Genomic DNA, 20,357 nt, shown 5'->3' with positions numbered 1-20,357 from the left:
TATAGCTCATTTTTTCAGTGAACATTTTTGGCAAATATATTATTGGGACCTACTGCACTGGTCATAACTTTTTACATTCTAGTTGTAAGGTTCAGCTAATCATATCATCTTGTAATGAAACACTTGAGCATACCCTGAAAAGCCTAATAGGTCCTAATTTGCCTGTAATGCTAACTTCTAAACCATTAAAACACATTTCCACTGTTTCGTCATGACAATTGCAGTAAATTTCATAAAACAATATGTTTTGTGGGTTAATTTGAGTAAAACACTGTGATTGATATCACTGCTGTATTGCTGAACAATGCCTAATGCCTTCTGATACATTCACACCAAGAAAATGATGAAAAGTGGTCAAGAAACCAAAGAAGTTGAGGTCTAGTGTGTCTACTAATATGAAAGAGAGCTTTATGTGAGTAAGCCATTTAAGCAGTGGATTTTCAAGGTAGTAGGCAAAAGAATGTAATGAAGGATTATTACAGATCATTATGGGATCAGAACAAGAGAATGCTTCAATTGATGGAGTCAAAAGTATTCATGAAAAGCAGTGTATATGAGAGATCAGTTTTCAGATTGTACTAAAACTTAAAGGTTTTTCATTCATTACTGAATTAGAAGTATAACAGGATCTACCTGGGAGCCTATGTAATGTTTGTGACAGACCCCATTTATATTATTGTATAATAAACTGTTCTGATAAAGGTCTACACAACACAAAGTACGTATGCATTGATGCCTTGGAATGAGATCTCAATGTTTAATATTTAATGAGGAATTCGTAACAGAAATGGCACAGTCTACTTAGAAAGGTTTTACTCTTTCAGTCTTTTTTAGGACAGTGCATAAAAGTCACATGAAACCTTTGTGTTCACATGTGAACATAATCTTTGTAAACATCAGTTATGTGGATAATCAGATAATTGCAACCTGAAAATCCTTAGAAGCATCCTTTAAATATGAAGAGAATTGAATTTTTGTGCGTCATTAACAGGAAAAATTTAGTGACTTTTGAGCTTGGTATGAATGAGTCAGATATCAAACACATTATGTCATTTATTATGAGAGAAAATTATTGACCAATATTTACTTTCAGGAGTGAAAAAAGTAGTACTGGCAACAGACACATACTGAAGTAATAGCGAGTACCTAGTTCTTACATTGAAGAGGCAAAGAAACTGGTATGCCTGACTAATACTGTGTAGGGCCCCCGCTTGCATGCACAAGTGCCGCAGCTCGTCAAGGAATGGACTCGACTAATGTCTGAAGTAGTGCTGGAGGGAATTGACACCATGAATCCTGCAGGTCTATTCATAAATCCATAAGTGTACGATGGGGTGGAGATCTCTTCTGAACAGCACATTGCAAGGTTTCCCAGATATGCTCAATAATGTTCATGTTTGGGGAGTTTGGTAGTCAGTGGAAGTGTTCAGGGACCCCATATCACTCCAACTGCACATGCGCCACACCATTACGGAGCCTCCACGAGCTTGAACACTCCCCTGCTGACATGCAGGGTCCATAGATTCATAAGGTTGTTTCCATACCCATAAACGTCCATCTGCTTGATACAATTTGAAACGAGATTCATCTGACCAGGCAACATGTTTCCAGCCGTCAGCAGTCCAATGTCGGTGATGATGGGTCCAGCCGAGGCATAAAGCTTTCTGTCATGCAGTCATCAAGGGTACATGACTGGGCCTTTGACTCCGAAAGCCCTTATTGATGATGTTTTGTTGAATGGTTCGAATGCTGACACTTGTTAATGGTCCAGAATTCAAATCTGCAGCAATTTGGAGAAGGGCTGCACTTCTGGAATGCAGAACGGTTCTGTTCAGCTGTCATTAGTCCTGTTCTTGCAGGATCTTTTTCTGGCTGCAGTGATGTCGGAGATTTGGATATTTCCCAGATTCCTGATATTCACAGTACACTCGTGAAATGCTCATACTAGAAAATCCCCACTTTATTGCTATCTTGGAGATGCTGTGTCTCATTGCTCACGCGCTGACTATAACACCACATTCAAACTCACTTAAACCTTGATAACCTGCCATTGCAGCAGCAGTAACTGATCTAACAACTGTGCCAGACACTTGTCGTCTTATATAGGCATTGCCCACCACAACACCATTTTATCGCTGTTTATATCTCCGTATGTGAATGCGCACGCCTATACCATAAAATATCAGGAGTGCAGCTGCATAAATTATGCGGCTGCATGCCCGAAATTTTATGGAACGCTCTTAGTGCTGCAAAAATATGAAGATGCACATGCCTATACCAATTTCTTTGTCGCTTCATATTAGAATTAATAGCTCCTTCAATGAAGACGAGAGACGTATAGTTTAGGCAAAACCCACGTCATTACAGGTAGGTCTCTCACATGATGGGTTCTGAGTGACTGACCTTTCCTTTGACCCCTATCTCTTCTCCAACAAGGGAGCTATTAATTCTGGAAACTAGGTATTGTGCTACTTTTACTTTTATACATATCTGTTACCAGCTTCATACGTTTCACCACCTACACTTAAGTATTGACCAACAATTCAATATCGTAATTATTAGTTTTCTCATTTAAACTTTCCTTTGTTAAAAGTCATATTATTCATAGAAGTAGTGACTTATATTGTAGATTACTCAGGCAACTGGCAGTTTATTGTCAGCAGTATCCTATATTGATTATAAAACCATATGACTTGGTCTTGAGTAATGAATTTGTGAATTCCGTTGTCATCAGATTTAATTAATGGCAGACATAAAAGAGACAATCATCAGATAAAGCGATTACATTCTTCTTTGAGTGTGGAAATGTTACTTGGCATAAATTTACAAATCATATTACTCTAATATGTCTTCGAGGCCATTCATTTAACCATAACTGTATACCAATCACAAAATGTTTTCATGTGTAATTTAGTCATATAAGAAGCAATATTAATAAATCAGGATTTTTAGGCATATAGGAAAGAGTATTAATTATATTTTTAGACTTTTCTGGTTCTCCATACGTGAAAAGAATCATAAGTAACCTGTTCTATATATTGGTGCTTTTGGGCCATTCATAACCAGTCTGTACAATACTTTGGGACCAATTTTAACTTTTTTTAAGGTGGTGAGTGATGCACATTTGAGATGTATCACTACATATAATTACTTAAAATCATTTTATTGAGTACTATAGGTATAAAAAAAGTACTTGTATATTAAGTTTGTAATTTTCTTGAGAAGTTATATAATTATAAAATCAATAATAAACATAAATTCATGAAGCAATTATTTGTAAAAGGATTGTTGAATATGCTCATATTTTCAGGTGGAAGGAAGGTCATTGTTTGGAAGAGTGATTGTACTTCATTTACTAAAATTTGAACAGTAATGATATTAGTGAATAATTCTTCAGTTGAACTGTGACTGAATTCTCTTTTCATTTATTTTCAGGCTTTTCCCATTTGTGCAGTTTTTGGGAATCAATTAAAAGATGTTCTAAGCAGATTACGTGAAGGAAGTAGAGTTATTGTTGAAGGGATTATTTCTCTCTCTAGAATAAAGGTCGTTTATCATTTTCAGCAATATGATGCTAATAACTTAAAGTTTTATTCTGTTTTGTGTAACATAAAAATCTTATAAGGCCATCCATATTTCTTTTTAGCTTTGAGTTCAATAGTAAATAATTTTTATTTTTAAATGGTGATGAATCAGTCTATTTCTTAGTGCCCTACGATTCTCATATATGTGTGTCATTGATTAAAATATTATTCACATTCACAGTAAAGTAGGTTTGTAGTTACATGGTAAGGCACATGGGAACTAGAGTGATTGAAATAGTTAGTTTGAACAGTTTAAACCATTAGGTCTTCGAAAATGGAAAGAAATATGTCCACTGGGGTGAGATGGTAAAGTAGGTTTGTAATTACATGGTAAGGCACATGGGAACTAGAGTGATTGAAATAGTTAGTTTGAACAGTTTAAACCATTAGGTCTTCGAAAATGGAAAGAAATATGTCCACTGGGGTGAGATGGTTACAGTTACATACCTATTTTGATCTAGGTACAAGACTGATCTCATATTGATCAGCATCACTGTTCATGTTTAACCTGTTGATTTTCTTGTGCATTATCTATTCTTCTTCACCATTGCTAATGTCATGACAGGGAACATTACCGGAAGAACTGTTACATTGTGGTCATCAAGACACCAAGAATTGGGCACCTTCTTACAGATCCTTCTGATTACCCTAGTACTGGGAGCCCCAGGAAAAGAAGAAAATGTGGAGTCGCTATGGATGTGCTGATGCTGCATAGTTAGAGTGTTTATTCGGATGCGGTTAGGCAACTTAATATATAGTCATGGAGCATACCATATGACACACGAACTGTTAAGTTCTAATTGCTAAATAATTTGAGATAGTAATATTGGAAAAGGATTAGAAGTACGTTTGCATAATTATGCAGTAGCCAACTTGCCACAACAGTTGTTACTTCCCTTTCCTACAGTGTGGTTTCCAGTTAATAAGACCTCTATCTCATACTCTGATGCATGCTGATGTTGTTGGTGGTTCTTTAATGGAGAATATTTTTAATTATTTAAATATAGCTTCAGTGTAAAAAAATGCTGTGTAAGATATTTGCTGCTGACGTGACAGTATTTGGCAAACTTGTCCATTGTTATAGTAATCACTCCAGTCAGTAATTTCCAAAAGTGTTTGCTCGTTTTCCACATTATCTTGAAAATCTCATTCTTAACTGTCTTGATGGTCTTCTACCTTATAGGGATCCAGGGATCCATGATGTATAAAATATAAGGTATATAGAAAAACCTCTTTTTACCACATTTAAATGCCAGAAAAAAAAAACAGTCATGCACCTAAAATAAATGAACTGCTGTACATTATAGAGGATAATGCTATCTGTTTCATCCTGTCTGTCATTCACTACTGCTATCTTTATATGTTTATTCAGGTTACTGTAGCCTGTAGCTTAGATTGGAAAGTTAATATTTATCGTTTCATGTTATAGGCTAGCTCATCATCATGATGACATAAAAATGACAGTGACGTGCATGTCATCTTGCATAATATTGATCATTGGACTGACTGTAAACATCCTCATGTTCCTGTCATTTATTATCTATAACATCCATTTTCAGGCATTTCCTCTGATTGCTGTTCTTAATGGTCAAATAAGGAATACATTCAACACTTTGCAAATTGGTGTGGCCAATATTTATGATGCAGCAATTGCTTTTGGAAGAATAGAGGTGCATTTCTTATTGATTCATGTAACAGTATTCAAAAATGTGTAACTTGTTTCACTTTTTCCCACTTTCTAAGATTCCATCATTGAATTGTTCATTGTTAATTAAACTGTGATCAATCTGTCAGATAATTAACATACTTCAGCACAAAAATAATAATGAAAGTAAAGTTTATTATATATTTTATTAATTTTTTACAGCAACAGTTCAAGACACTATCTATTTAGAGACAGTAAAATAAGTAGATATTGACAATGTCTTTCTAGGACGGAAATGTGGAAGACATACCTCAATATCGGAAATTCATTTCTGCTGTACCTTGTTTGTATATGTCTGTTAGAGATTGGTGCTTATGTTACCTATGAATTTAGAGGTAAACTAAGGAAAAGCAACCACTCACCTATAACATACTGATGTGTGGTGCATAAACACATATAACAGTAAACAGTTGCACACTACTGCAGCAATACTAATTATCATTTATTGAGAGCAGCAGTGTGGGCAAAACGAGGTGGGCTAGTGCAAGACATGTCTTTCGAAAGATGACTCAGCAGCTGCACATCAGGAGATTTGGGGGGGGGGGGGAGAGAGAGAGGGGGGGGGGGGAGGAAGCAGTACACAGTCTGGATGGGCAAGGAGACATGTGGACAAAGAGAGAAGAAGAAAGGTAAGGTGAGGCAGTGAGAAACAGGTTAATGGAGGCTTAGGCCAGAAGGATTGTAAGAGTGCAGGATGTACTCGTGAGACAAATCCCACCTGTGTGCTTAAGAGAAACTTGTGCTAGAAGGAAGTATGTGGTGAAACAGCTGTTGAAGTAATACTCCTTAATCTGCTTCAGCTGGTCTTTCTTATTTCAACAAACTATCTTTGTAGATATCTGTCTCCACATCTCTGGTGACTCTATAAATATGATTGTTCATTTCAAGTGTGCCATCCATCAAGAATACCTCTCCTTTGACAGCAGCCACCCATTCCATGTTAAAAAGTCTCTTCCTTGCCACCCATGAATGCTGAAACTGCAGCGGAGTGTAGGATTTGTCGAAATATACTTATAACCTTACCAGAACCTGAATTGGCAGACAATATCCTATCCATTTCATCCAGCTGAGTCACCTGTTGAAAGACCTACCTCACATTATCCCACTACCCTCTCCTTGTCTTGTGTGCTCCTTCCTACCATATCCCCACCTCCATCCACACAAGCAACTGCTCCAAATAAATGATAGTGAATAGTCAGTCTCACCAAAGCTGCAGGAGTGTGCATTTGGGCGGTTGTGTGTGTATGAAGGAGTGTACTTTACATAGAATATCAACTTGAAAGTTAGTGTTTATGCTGTTTTCTGCTACATCTGTTCTACGGTGAGTGATTCCCTTTCCATTATTTTATGTATTGTTCCATCCTGGAATTCCATTATTGTTTTACATATGATTGTTGATGTTTTCCCGGAAATGTAATATTGCAAAGGAATTCAGACAAGTAGCTGGGACATCTCCATTTTTGTTTTTTCAATATTAGAACTGAATACTTTGCAGCAGTGCTCAAAGTGACTCAGTTGCTGCCTTCTGAGAGGAAATTCATGCCTTGGGGTGACAGTATGTGAAATATAATGTGCATGTGTTATAAATGAACTGGATGATAGAGCAATTCCATAGTCCATATGATGATGAAATTATCAAAGAATTGAAGCAAAAATTATATGTAGCCAATAAGTCTAGAAAAACGTCAGGTTGTGACTTACTGGCTCCACTATTCTGATGTATTAGGATGATGTTGGGAAAGTGTATTATATGGAAAGCAAGCAAATTAGATTACAATAAAGAATATTAGATGTTCTCCTAGAGGGCTACAGAATGAAGTGAAAAGAGAGGCTATGAAGTTCTTTTTTGAAGATGAGGAACTAGACTGATACTGCTCTGAAAAATGAGTGCAACCAACAATGGTACACAGTAGCACGGTATTAGAGAATGGGTAATTTATAATAATGAGAAACTACTCTTCTGAATGTTTCCTGAGTTTGACAGGACAAAATTTGTGAGGTACTTCCAAAGCAAATCCTGGAAAATGTGTTGACTTTCGTCCCCTGATCATTATATTTTAAAATTCTGTGCAACAAATGTGCTCCCCACTGTTGGTATTAAAAAATAATGGACATGCTTCACACCAAATTAAGCTCACGGTGAATGAGAGAATACAGGACCAGTTTCTGGAAGAGGAGGGTATCAGGTTAGTGTTCTTTCTTCCATGTATGGGCGTGTCCCTTCAAAAATAACAAGAGTAATGAAAAAATGCAAAGTCAAAGAGATCATTTTGCCTGCCAGCCAAGACAGCAACTCCTGTGGGGACTATGAAGTCAAAAATCTGTAAAGTTATAAGTGAATGTGGGGAGTGTTATCTAGGACAAATCTCATGCATGGCTGAAGAAAGTGTTTTGAATTTCTGTGACACCTATCTTCTTCAACTAACTAAATTTCTAGTTGTTGAGCATTGTATTTCCCCTGGTCACTCAATTAATGTGGCCAGCATTCAAATCGCAGTCACAGAGCCATATTTGTGTGATTTAGTGACCAAAGAAGTGGCAGAAATTTGAGTGGCAGAAATGTGGGCTACCCAGAACAAGTAACAGATCCACTTGTAGCTCATCTACTTTCTCACTGGAATTTGTATTATCAGTCTCTTCTCCTTAGCATTATGATGCTTACCATATTGTAACAATGATATATTTAACTCTTCATCAATGTGGACTCATAGCATCTAAATGTATTTTGTCATGTTTTTTACAAGGCACTCTGATGGTTTGATATTTATTTATTTATTTTTAAGACTCATTAATTTCTCCATAATTGTGGAGTTCCTTTGTCACTGTGTTATCACTGAAACAGTTCACAATAGGATGAATTTCACATGTCCTCTGTGAGTCATGTATCATGGCACCGGATGGAATTAATAGACACAGATTTCCACTCAGAAGTCTGTCACTGACTACCTTGATAAAAAATGGAGAATTTGCAGCTATAGTATTTGAAGAGAAATACACGTATGGTACAGACCAGTAACTATATGAAATTATTTCTGAGTGTCACCATTAGTAAGGAACATTTTGATCTAAGTTCACCACTCATCTAAACATTGTGGTTCAAATGGCTCTGAGCACTATAGGACTTAACAGCTGTGGTCATCAGTCCCCTAGCTTAGAACTATTTAAACCTAACTAACCTAAGGACATCACACACATCCATGCCCAAGGCAGGATTTGAACCTGCGACCGTAGCAGTCGCGCAGTTCCGGACTGCACGCCTAGAACCGCGAGACCACCGCGGCCGGCTAAACATTGTGATGTTAGGTCACCACACATCTATTAGAAAAATGTATTCACTCATCTAGTTTCCTCTCTCTGTCTCTCTTTGTCTCTCTCTCTGGGGCTCCTGGCAACATGCTGCTGCTTGGCGGCATGGGCAATGACAGTACGGGCAATGAGGCGGAGATGGGTGGAAGGGACACAGAGACCTTCACCTCCATGCTGGTGTGCTCAGGAACCGCTGCTGGTGTCCTGGAGCACAAGTTGTACCTGTGCGGATGTGGGAGTAGCGATGACTGGCGTTACAGGTCTGACAGAGCTGGTGGTAATGGCGCAGGTGGTCGGCACACAGAGCCAGTTGGTACGACAGCACTCCAAACCCTTCAGAGTGTCAATAATTGTAAGGCACCACCCATGGGTGGCAACCACAGTGGCTTGCAGTTAAGTGGATTTTGTCCCATATAAGGGTGCCCAGATAACTGAGTCTGGCATAAAGCACCCAGTGTGCCTGGTCTGGGGTTCCCTGGGCTGTGGGGCCAGGAGGAGAGTATGTGGCTGCCGTCCATGGGGCCAGCTTACAGTCATCAGCATCAATGGTTCTGTAGGTTCTCAGAAACATTGTGGGTATTGATGTGTTGGAAGTGCCCAACAGTTTCAACATTCATTATTTAAACATTTGGACCATATGCTCCGCTTTGCCATTGGAGGATGGGTAAAATGGTAGACTAAACAGATGTCATTGGAGGTGCAGGACTGTTCAAAAGCTGTAACATAAATTGGGGCCATTGTGAGACATCATGTTGCAGGGAAACTCTTTGATCACTAGAATCAGGACAAGGGCATTGAGAGTTGTGTCAGTGTTGATGGACACCATGCTGGCCATGTATAGGTAGCTAGAATAAGCATCCATGACAATGAGCTACATAGAGCTGAGAAAAGGGCGAGTGAAGTCCGGGTGAATTTAGTCACAGGGGCAACAGCTGGTGGGCCAAGGGGTGAAGTACTGCGAAGGAGCAGCCTGGTTCCAGGCACAGCAGAATGGCTGTGCGACATGGCCTCCACTTCTTTGTTCAGTCCCAGCCAGCAGGAATGGCAACGTTCAGGGACTTTCATCCATGTTATACCCCATGCCCATTACAGAGAAGTTGCAAGACATGAGGGCACAGGGTAGGTGGGATGCGTACATGATCAACCGCGAGGACAAGCAGGAGAACATACCCAAAACTTTTTAATGGTAGAGATGATCACCAATGTGTCTTTTCACTTTGCGAGTAGCTCTTATGAGCAAGTGCCCGCATCTTGGAGAATCAGTTGCTCGGTATTGTTAATGTCATCGTTCCTATGTGCTGCACTGCACCAGTACCATAGAGAGAAGCATTGGCAAACAAAAATTGTGGCAGAGAAAATGGCATAAGGCAGGATGCTCAGTGCAGCAAACGTTTCAACTGTATGAAAGTGTGGTCATAGTCAACCATCTGCCTGAATTGCAAGCCATTCTTTCACAACAAGTTGAGTGGATGCATAATGTGGACCACTCATAGAAGGAACTTATGATAATAATTCACCTTTCCCAAAAAAGCCTGCAGGTGATACATGTTGTGGAAGCAGGGTAGAGAGTCGGTGGCAGAAATGTTGCAGTCAGTGGGCTGGATCCCTTCTTTGTTGGGCAAGTGTTCAAGGCATTCCACTTCCTCCTGAAAAAAACTGACTTTGTGTAAGAGGCACAAAGATTGTACCAATGGTCCTAGTGCATACTGCCTGTAACAATTGAGTCATCAAGATAGATAGTACAAGCAGGAATGGAGAAGATTAACTGTTCCAGGTATCTCTGGAAGATTTACTGAGCAGAAAATACCCCAAAGGGCAAAGACTTGAATCTGTATAAGTCAAAGGCAATGTTGATGACCACAATGCATTGCGATTCCTCATCCATTGGGATCTGAAAATATTCATCTTCAAAAATATTCACTTTCAGCAAGCTTCATAATGAGGTCTTCTGGACGTAGTATGTGGTAGGTTTCCAATTATGCCAAGGGATTAATTGTCAATTTGAAGTGTCCACATAGTCAGAGAGTGTCATTTGGCTTCTTAATACCACAAGGGGTGTGGCCCAAACACTGGTTTTAAGAGTTTCAATTACTCCAATTTCTAGAAGGTGACTGAGTTCTTGCTTAACAGCCATCCATAAGGAAACAGAATAGGCTGTGCTTGTCAGAAGCAGCACACTGCATCTGGACATAAGGACATACGAGCCCAGAAATTCATTGTGCACTCAAAGCCATGTTCAAATAAAAGCACCAAGATGTTACGGAGGTCACTCCTGGAAGCAAACTATGTTTCAAATTACGTGAACCTCATCCGTGATCAAAAATCCAAAAGTAGGAAGGTGTCCAGACTGAAAATGGCGCTAGCAGAGTGACTATCGACAAAATTATCAGCCACACAACCTTTTGTAAGCAGCATTGAATGTGAGTTGATCCCAGAGAGAAGGATGGAGCCAAGTCAGGGGAACCAAGATGAGCATATATTTGGATGTTAATCAAAGTAATGGTTGTTCCTGTGTCTACCTGAAACAAACTTCCCAGTTTGCTAGAATTTCATGCACTGTCTCGAGATGCATGTGGGGAGTGTCATCTGACTGCCCGGATGGTTGACAACAGACAGTGCAGAGATGCTCATCTTTCCCATGATGGGTACAGTGTGCCCAGTGATCCAGACAGTATGCCTGTGGATGTGCTTTGAAGCAGTCAGGACATGACAGGAAACCCTACTGCTTATGTCGATGTGGTGTGACAGGCTGTTAAGGGGCTATTGACACATCCAAAATCAATGAATCACAATGCCATCATCAGGAAAAAGACATATAAGAATTCCACCCCCAAGGTGATGTCTGGACTGCCACTACTTGGGGTCAAACCATGAGGCATTTATTTGCTGCCTGTGTGATCCTGAAAGAGTGCATGATTTTCAATATATCATGGGAGTCAACTGGACCATTACATCTCAGGTTTAAGAATCTGCATATGAAGGTTTGCAAACTGGGTTCATGCACGTAAAATCACAATGTCAACTCTGCCCTTGCAAATCTGTCCCCCACGAATGGTATGACTGACTAGATTGCTTTTGATATAGATGGAACTCAAGGCACGATATGACCACATGGAACTGTTGTGATTAATAATCAGACACTAGCAAGCACATCTCAAATGAAATGTGAGCAAGACAAGATTCAAGAATGAAGCGAACTTGTTTAATACTATAAACGTCTCTAAGGAAGCCTGAGACCATTGGAGAGCATTCTCAGGAACCTGAAAAATGACAAGGTACTGTTTCAGCTGCTGCAAGTACATGTCTCAATCATCTTTGGTGTCATTAAATGACAGGAAGACAGGTGGGTGGGGTCTCCTCCTGGTGGGAAGTGACCACAGTCTGGATGTGTTGGGAACCCTAAACCTGTAAGCTACCCGACAGAAGCTGAATTTCGTCATGGAGCAATTCAATCTGTCTTTTAACTGCTGTTGCTGTTCCATGAGCTGCACAAGCTTTACACCCATGGCATGCCTCTATCCTTCTTTCTTGTCATCAGTTATAGTGACTGGAATCAGACAAGACTAGGAATGACATGAGAGCCACGGGAGATTGGCTTAGTGGCTTGGGGAATCAACAGCAAGCTGCCAGAGAGCAAACAGGTGGACAGCAATAAGATAAAGACAGACAGTGGAGATAGCATGGCTGAATAACAAGTCCAGCAAGTAACCCAAAATCAGTATCTAAGATGATGCAAAATAAGAACCAAGACAGCAATGTGTAATGAGTTCATTACAGTAGCACAGAGAAATCAAGACTGATTGTGGAGGTGATGGCCTTAACTGGCTGCCACAGGCACTGATAAGCCAGCAAGGTGGGTGAGTCTTCATGGCACCACTTGCAGCAGCAACACCAGCACCTGCAGATGTAGCAGCACTGTGTGGCAGCTATAGTTGAGTTCCATAGCTTTGGGCAGGCCTTTGAACTTGCTGTGCCAGGATACAAGACCTTTATTTTCAATATTATGTTATATCACAGTGTAGATGTTCTAGCATTTCATGTTACACATTATCATCAACCATTAAATTTAAAAATCAGGAGCTGGTCTGTTCCTTTATTCCATTTTTAAATCGAGATACAGCAACAAAATTCTTAGCTATATTATAATTAGACACTATACACACTGTATCATCATAAGTTGTTTAATGATTCATCTCTAGTTTTTAGGATCATAACAAACAAATCCATCAATAAATTTGTGATAGGATGTTTCTTAGTAGCATTTCTGATGAATTTACACTTCCAAACTCTCTTCATTTGTTGTATTTCAGGTCACTCCTTATCACAGTGTGACTTAAGGCTTCCCTCTGACAACCATGCCTCCATCCTTGCTACCTTCCCTGTTTTCCTTTCCCTGTTGCTTCATAACCTGGGTTGTGAGTAACTAAATCCACTTTCCCTTCCTCCCTTTCTTTCCCCTCTCTCCTCCCTGATGAAGGAACATTTATTCCGAAAGCTAGGAGCTTAAATTTTCGGTTGTTTTTTGTGTTTCTATCGGCTGTACTGAGCTGAGGTAAGTACTGGCCAGCCCCTCTATCTCTTTGTTAGTAATTGTTTGACTTTTTATTAAATGAGATACCAAGAATTACAAATTTCGCATAGTTTTTGGTGACATGAAAGGCAAATAATTCTAACACATAATCAAACAATGTAAAGAAGTTTGTTGTGGAATTTCAATATAGTGAAGGATGAAAAAGATTTGTAACTGTATATAGAGCTGTCTGTGCTTGGGAGTGATTGAATTTTTTCTGTTAACTTTCTTACTTTTGCATGTTTGGGTGGAGCACACTTTTCTAACTTTTTCTCTGTTTTAGTGTACTGCTGGTCTTTCATATAACATAAAACTGTTCTATTATTTGAAAGCATACTTGTCATTCAATGATTTATATGAGTATTCATATTTTTAATGTTTCAATTTCTGCAGTGAAACTAGTTATTCAGCATTACTCATTACATTTCTGCCTTTAATGTTTTCTGTTGTTGCAGAATTCATTTAAGGATGATCTTGTTTATAGGCTTTGAATTTGCTTCTGTAATGATTATTGATAACTCTGCACATAGTTGTAACACAGTGTACAGTGGTCTTTTGGTCTACTATAAACAGAGAATACTTGTTTTAAAAAAGAAATTAAAATACGTGTAAATTGCAACACTTAGAAGGGTACATGCAAGCGAAAGGAATTTTATAACATAGATTAGGTAAATGATCCATTAGATATACAAGATGGTGTAAGGCAAGAAGATGCATTGCTGTGCCTCCTTTTTAACACTAACTTGGAGAAGGTCATGAGGGACGCAAACCTCCTGTCCATTGAAATGATCTTCTACAAGTCATTGCAGATACTACCATATGCCAATGACATAGATACAGTCTCAACAACTAGAAGGGCAGTGGAGGAGGCATTCTTTGAACTTGAGCAGGTCACTGGGAATATGGGAATGAATATAAAACAGCAGAAAACAAAATGCATGACTGCTGGGAAAGCATGCCACCCTCAATAACATTGGGCAATTATAGTTTTGAGAGAATTGACCAGTTTAAATATCTGTGATTGATAATCACCCATTGTGATAACTGGCAGAGAATTGTTGCTGAGACCAAGGTTCACAATGAATTTTGAAGCCACAAAAGAATAGATGAAAAAGAGGTATAGTACAAACACAATTATTATTACAGATATGATGGTAAGTCTCCCCTGACCTGCAGTTCTGGGTGACTTTCCTGAAATCTACCCCTTTTCCTAGATCTCTCCAGTCCTTCACCTTCACCCCTCTTCCTTCCCCTTCAGTCCTTCTCCCGAAGAAGAAGCCACTGGCCTTGAAAGCTTGCAAAATTATTACCTTCTGTAATGTGTGTGTTCTGCCACCGTTTGGTGAGTAGGTTTTTTCTCTAACCAGTTAGATTACATCATTGATTTCTGCTGCACATGCACATGCACATGCACATACACATACACATACACAGAAATCAAACTGATGGGAACACACACACAATTTTAATGTTTGACCTTCAAGACAGCAGAATTATTCTGATGGAGAAAAAGAAATGGAATGAAGTTTTACTTACTCATGTTCATGGCCAATACAGATTTGTCCAGGGTGGGAAAGAAATATATAATTCAAAAGAAAGTTGTGACAATAATATGCAAAACCATAAGTAATAGTTAATGGTTAAACTGTGTGAAACATTAAGTAATTGTTAAAGGTTAAACTGCCTTGCTCCTCAAATTTTTTTTAAGTATCCACATTTGATTTACGGCAATTTTCTCATAATCTTTCCACAACTTAAACAAACCGTGTTTGATAACTACAGTGTTATGCTACACTTTTGCTCTCAGAATAATATCCACACTTTTTGAAAAGTGCTTGAGCCAGATTATCATACCTGCACACTGTGTTACATATATTTGCTGTTAGTGTAATACATTAATGCAAACCTTTAACTTATTTCTTAAGTGATGGATATAATTTTTGAAATTATTCTAACAGAAACTTCTGGTGCTTGAAGATATGATGTCCTACATAACTCGTCCTGTTGATAAAACTCAAGCACTGTGTATTAACAATGGAAGCTTTGCAATGGATGGACCTGTTGTCTCTGATGTTGACAATAAACCAAGGTACACTACTTCTGAGTGAGTAAGAAAAGCTTTTTCACTGTACTGTAACACTTATGTTATACAGACAATGTTGTTAATTAATTAATCTGGTTTTCAGCACGTGTGCCAATGCAGGAGACAATTCAGATGCCACTGAAACAGAAAAACTAAAGTCATACATTGCCACATCTGAAAAAAATGAGAATATTATTTCTGATATTAATTTACTTGTTTCAAAAGTAAGTATAGCTCAGAAGGTCAGCAGTAATCAAAGAAGGAGTGGCTAAACCACTTTATGATTATATGTAGTATCAACAGAATTTTGATTGAGCTTGGCATTGTGCCTGTAGGACCCAAGAAAAAAATGAAACAGACAACAAAGCAGTATTTAGAAACAAAACAAAATTATCACGTGTATTTTGTTTGATCTGTGATTTTCACATTCATTTCTTTGCTGCCACCTCATTATTACCTGCTTTAGCCTTTTGATTAAACTTGGCAGTACATTTTCATGAAAACATTATAGGAGGAGTAATGCTTCCTTGATTTGTGATTCGGGAGGACGACGGTTCAATACTGTCTCCGGCCATCCTGATTTAGGTTTTCCGTGATTTCCCTAAATCGCTTCAGGCAAATGCCGGGATGGTTCCTTTGAAAGGGCACGGCCGATTTCTTTCCCCATCCTTCCCTCACCCGAGCTTGCGCTCCGTCTCTAATGACCTTGTTGTCGACGGGACGTTAAACACTAATCTCCTCCTCCTCCTCCTTGATTTGTGGCAGTCAGCACACCACAAATACCTCCCAGGTTGTGCCAAATGATGAGCACTTCAGGAATCTCAGCCTTCACTGACTGCTCGATATGGGTTTGGCTTGACTGGCTTTCTTGATGAACGCTGCCAGTCCTCTATAACTATAAGCCTTGGGCAAGCTTCAGGGCCCACCGTGTGGCACATCTGGTGTAATGTTATGTTGTTACAGTGAATATGGTCATGGGTCAATTGCCCGCATCATGAGGGTGATATAAACTTTTATAAAAAAAGAGAAACTCAACCTGAGGGTGCACTGTGTGCCAATGGGATGGATATCTCTTGAGGTTAAATAGTCGTTAGCGGGAAATCTCTGGGAAACCTGCTGCATCTCAGTTGTATAAGGCTACCCCATGTAAACGAGCCTCTGTCTGGGCTGACTCATGTTTGCCTAATGTTTATGAGTATACCATGATGAATCTCTTACTTAAAAATAATCACAGCGGTTTAGGTGAAACAACAGGGAGAAATAACACCCACTCAACAAAAAGGGCTGTAATAGCCCACTGAGAGATTCAGCTCAAAAGTTACAGTCAATGAGTAATAGGATACTTATTGTGTCCAGAATGTGTTTTTGGTTTTTAAGACACAGGAAATAAACTCAGAAATGCATCACCTTTCTACATAAATAAACAATTAGAATGTGTGGCAGCCACACTGAAATCTATCAGACCTTTGAGAAATGTCATACTATTGGTGGAAAGTGCCACATCACATGAAACAAAACCCCTACAGAAGACAAAAAATCTTGAGTTGTACCAAATTGTTTCTGTATTACACAACATCCTTAATTCTAGCTAGGTGGTTGTAACATGCAGCGACCTGATGGACATAGATGTAGAGGATCTGAATGAAGAGTGGGTAGGTGCCGGGATGACATATGACAAGAACTAACTGAAGTGAATCAAGAGTGAATCAGAAAAGACAGCTATCTTTGTTCTGACCATCAGTTTTCCAGTGTTGCCTAAGCACATTCAAGCAGGATTTATCCACTCAGAAGTTAGATCATGTGTCTCAAACCCAATGTGTTGTTGAAGTGTTAGCACTATGGACTCATCACCACAACATACAATGGAAGGGCAGTTTGTGGCAAATGTGACCAAGCTGCCCTCAAAGACAGTTCTTCAGCTTTCCTGTTCTGTGTGAATTGCAACAAAACCATGCTGTTTAGACCCTTGAATGGTAAATTTTCCTGTATGAAATGATGATTCAGGAGATTAAAAACACAGGGTGAGTACCATATATAGAATTAAGAAAAGGTACATGTAACTCAGAAACCACCAGCCTAAGAAACTGCATTTGCTACAGTGGTCAAAATAACGTTCCAGAAAAAGGTCTCCTCAGTGCAGACTATGTCAACAGAAGCTGCCACAGGCATGTGCATATGCAAGTTCTCTTGCAGTGAAAGATTTGCCATAAAAGATCTTATTTCCCCCATGGAACCAGCAAGGCCTACAGACAAATGATTTCCTCAAGCTCCAAATCATACCGTACAGGCACAGATCAAAGTTGAGGAGTGTGTCCACGATGACAAAATCTCTTCTCTGTCCAAGGGGGAAGTTGTGGTTAACATGTTCAGACTGAAGTGAAGAAGCCCAAAGCCATCAGATCATGCTGTGCTAGTCTTGTGTAGTGAACCTGATGCAGGACACACTGCAGACAATTGAAAATTGTATGAGGCAACTAACGAGTCCTTCCAACAAGTCTTTGTCTGTTGAAAAATCCCCATCTCGACAGAAAAAAATGGACGATGAAAGTAACAATACTAGCAAAGGGAAGACCTTTGTGCTCGTGTATACAACAAACATGTTTCGAACTATGAGACACTCCTGTGCTAAGATGTTATTACCTGCATAGAAAGGAAAACCTAAGTGGGGAGAGAAGTAAAGGAGATAGCCATCTTTGTTTATTATACATGCCACCCCTGAGCTCTCTCTGTCAACACCTGCCTATAAGCAGTTGCTATTGTAATACATGCGCAACCCTTCATTATTGTATATTCCTTCCATCTGTGCCCACAAAAACAAAGTGACCAGCAGACTCCTATCCAGTTTATCATGCAACTCCCCTAGCCTTTTCTATCTGTGATGATTTTAATGGACACAGTGTGCTCTGAGGTGGTTCTACCCCCTACCCCTGGGGCCAAGTTGCTGAGAGTCTCTTGTTACCAGAAGATTAGCATGTTTTGAATATGGACCTGAGTCACATTTTAGCACTGCTACAGAGTCTTTTTCTGCAGTCAATCTTTCATTATGCTCAACTGCTCTCACAAACACTTCTCTGTGGAAAGTGGTCAATGGTCTACAAAATGTTCAAATGTCTGTGAAATCTTATGGGTCTTAAGTGCTAAGGTCATCAGTCCCGAAGCTTACACACTACTTAACCTAAACTATCCTATGGACAAACCCATGCCCGAGGGAGGACTTGAACCTCCACTGGGACCAGCTGCACAGTCCATGACTGCAGCGCCTTAGACCACTCGGCTAATCCTGCACGGCAATTGTCTACATTCCAGTCACTTTCTAATGCGGATACTCCTTCTGGAGATAGTGCAGACCCCAAAAAAAGTCCAAGATGGGTGCTCAGCTATTCAAACTAGATGTTGTATAGCATCATTCAAACATAGAATGTCTAGGAACAGGTGTGTCACATCACCACCATGATCCACCAAGCTGCTGATGCATCCATTCCTAAGTCCTCAGGAATTCTAAGAAGACAACCTGTGCCTTGACGGAGTGCAGAATGTTGTTCCACAATCAGGAGCAGGTCGACAGCACTGTGTAGGTCCAAACACAAGCCATCAGCTGAAAATCTCACAACCTTTTGGGCTGTGAGAGCAAAATGTTGCTGTATTAGAAAGAGATGGAGAGAACCTCATGGCAGGTATTCCTGGACCTTATTAACCATTTCATTTTCGAATGCACAGGAAACCATCATGAGGGTTCCAGGCAAAGGTACAAGGTGCACAGTTACTGCTGTTTTGAATGATATTCTCCAGTCTAACAAAAGAGACTCTGCCCAGGCAATGGGTGAACATTTCACTCATATAACAGCTACCACCTAATGGCACCCAGTTTTCTGTCAATAACATGCAGTCACTGAGAGGGGTGGTGTTGACTTCAGTTCAAGCAACAATGAAATTTATAATAGCTCTTTCTCAGTGTGGGAACTTGTGTTGCACTGTCTGTGGCATGTGATATGTCACCAGGTCAGGACAACACTTGTTACAACGTGATGTAGCAGCTCAATGGAAATGTCTAAAGAATTCTCCTAAATCTTTTAATTTCAGTTTTGAAGCAGGACAATTCCATGAATCATGGAAAGATTCTGTTTTAATCCCCCTCCTCAAACGTAGGAAAGATTTATGAGCCCAAGTGTTGCCCTCACTAGCTGGGTAAGGAAGACCTTGGAGTGGATGATCAATCACCACTTAGTGCCGCGTGGGATTAGCTGAGCGGCCTAAGGCGCTGCAGTTATGGACTGTGTGGCTGGTCCCATCGGAGGTTTGAATCCTCCCTCGGGCAGTTCCTTGTTCGCTTGCAGTATGGGTTCAATAGTTATCACTCTACCATTGATAATGTGACTCTGATGGAGACAACTATACAACAGGCTTTTCTGTGGAGAGATCAGCTAATATGTATTTTTCATGAGTGACTAAAATTAGGAAGTGCCACAGTGTGTGGCTGATGTTGAAACCAGAAATCAGTCACTTGATGTCTCACACTCACTGCTTTTAAGACACCATATTGAATTCATTGTATTTCATTGTTTCTGTATTATAACTTGCTTTTTATTACAGTACACTATTTAAAAGTGATGATGCATTGAAGATTTATCTCAAACACTTCACTTTAGGTATTATAGTTAAATGCCAAGTAATGACACATCAGCTTTGATTGGGTTAACAGTACTAATATTCAATGTTGTTTGCCATCTCTGTGGTCATGTGGTTAGAGACATGCAGTTACAGGGCTTAAGGAAGTAGTTTCGTATGTTGGTACACACTAATATTTTTGTTGTTGATTTTGTAATACATTCAAGGACCTTCTTATTCATGTAACACAGGTATATTCTGCATTATTCAAAGTTATCTACATATAACAGAGTGTTTTCTCAGTAATTAATTTCTTCAATCTGATTATAAAATGAAAGATAAAATTGCTGAAAGTGGAACTACTAGCAATGATATTTATACTTTTTCTCGTCACAAATATTTGACCATTTCTTTCACATAAGTCACAATTTCCTGCAGTGTGGTTAGGCAGGAATCTAAGTGTGCAGCCCTCTCAGCTGTTGTTATATTACTCTTGGATGAACA

General features: G+C 39.4%; 1 protein-coding gene across 9 annotated transcripts in view; it reads left to right on the top strand.

Annotated features, from left to right (window-relative positions):
- LOC126267010 (ATP-binding cassette sub-family C member 5-like) overlaps positions 1-20,357 on the top strand; it is a 531,190-nt gene that overhangs the window by 248,364 nt on the left and 262,469 nt on the right. For 4 of the 9 annotated variants that reach the window (XM_049971797.1, XM_049971806.1, XM_049971844.1 and 1 more), the window contains 2 exons: positions 15,124-15,269; positions 15,352-15,472. In XM_049971797.1, the coding sequence (XP_049827754.1) occupies positions 15,124-15,269; positions 15,352-15,472 (267 nt within the window). Of the gene's footprint in view, positions 1-3,435; positions 3,547-5,143; positions 5,255-15,123; positions 15,270-15,351; positions 15,473-20,357 lie in introns of all 9 variants that reach the window. The other 5 variants (XM_049971782.1, XM_049971789.1, XM_049971815.1 and 2 more) reach the window with 3 other exon arrangements.

Source organism: Schistocerca gregaria, chromosome 1, assembly GCF_023897955.1.
Source record: "Schistocerca gregaria isolate iqSchGreg1 chromosome 1, iqSchGreg1.2, whole genome shotgun sequence".
Taxonomy (NCBI): domain Eukaryota; kingdom Metazoa; phylum Arthropoda; class Insecta; order Orthoptera; family Acrididae; genus Schistocerca; species Schistocerca gregaria.
The sequence above is the reverse complement of the archived record's forward strand: the minus strand, read 5'-3'. Positions and strand labels throughout refer to the sequence as shown.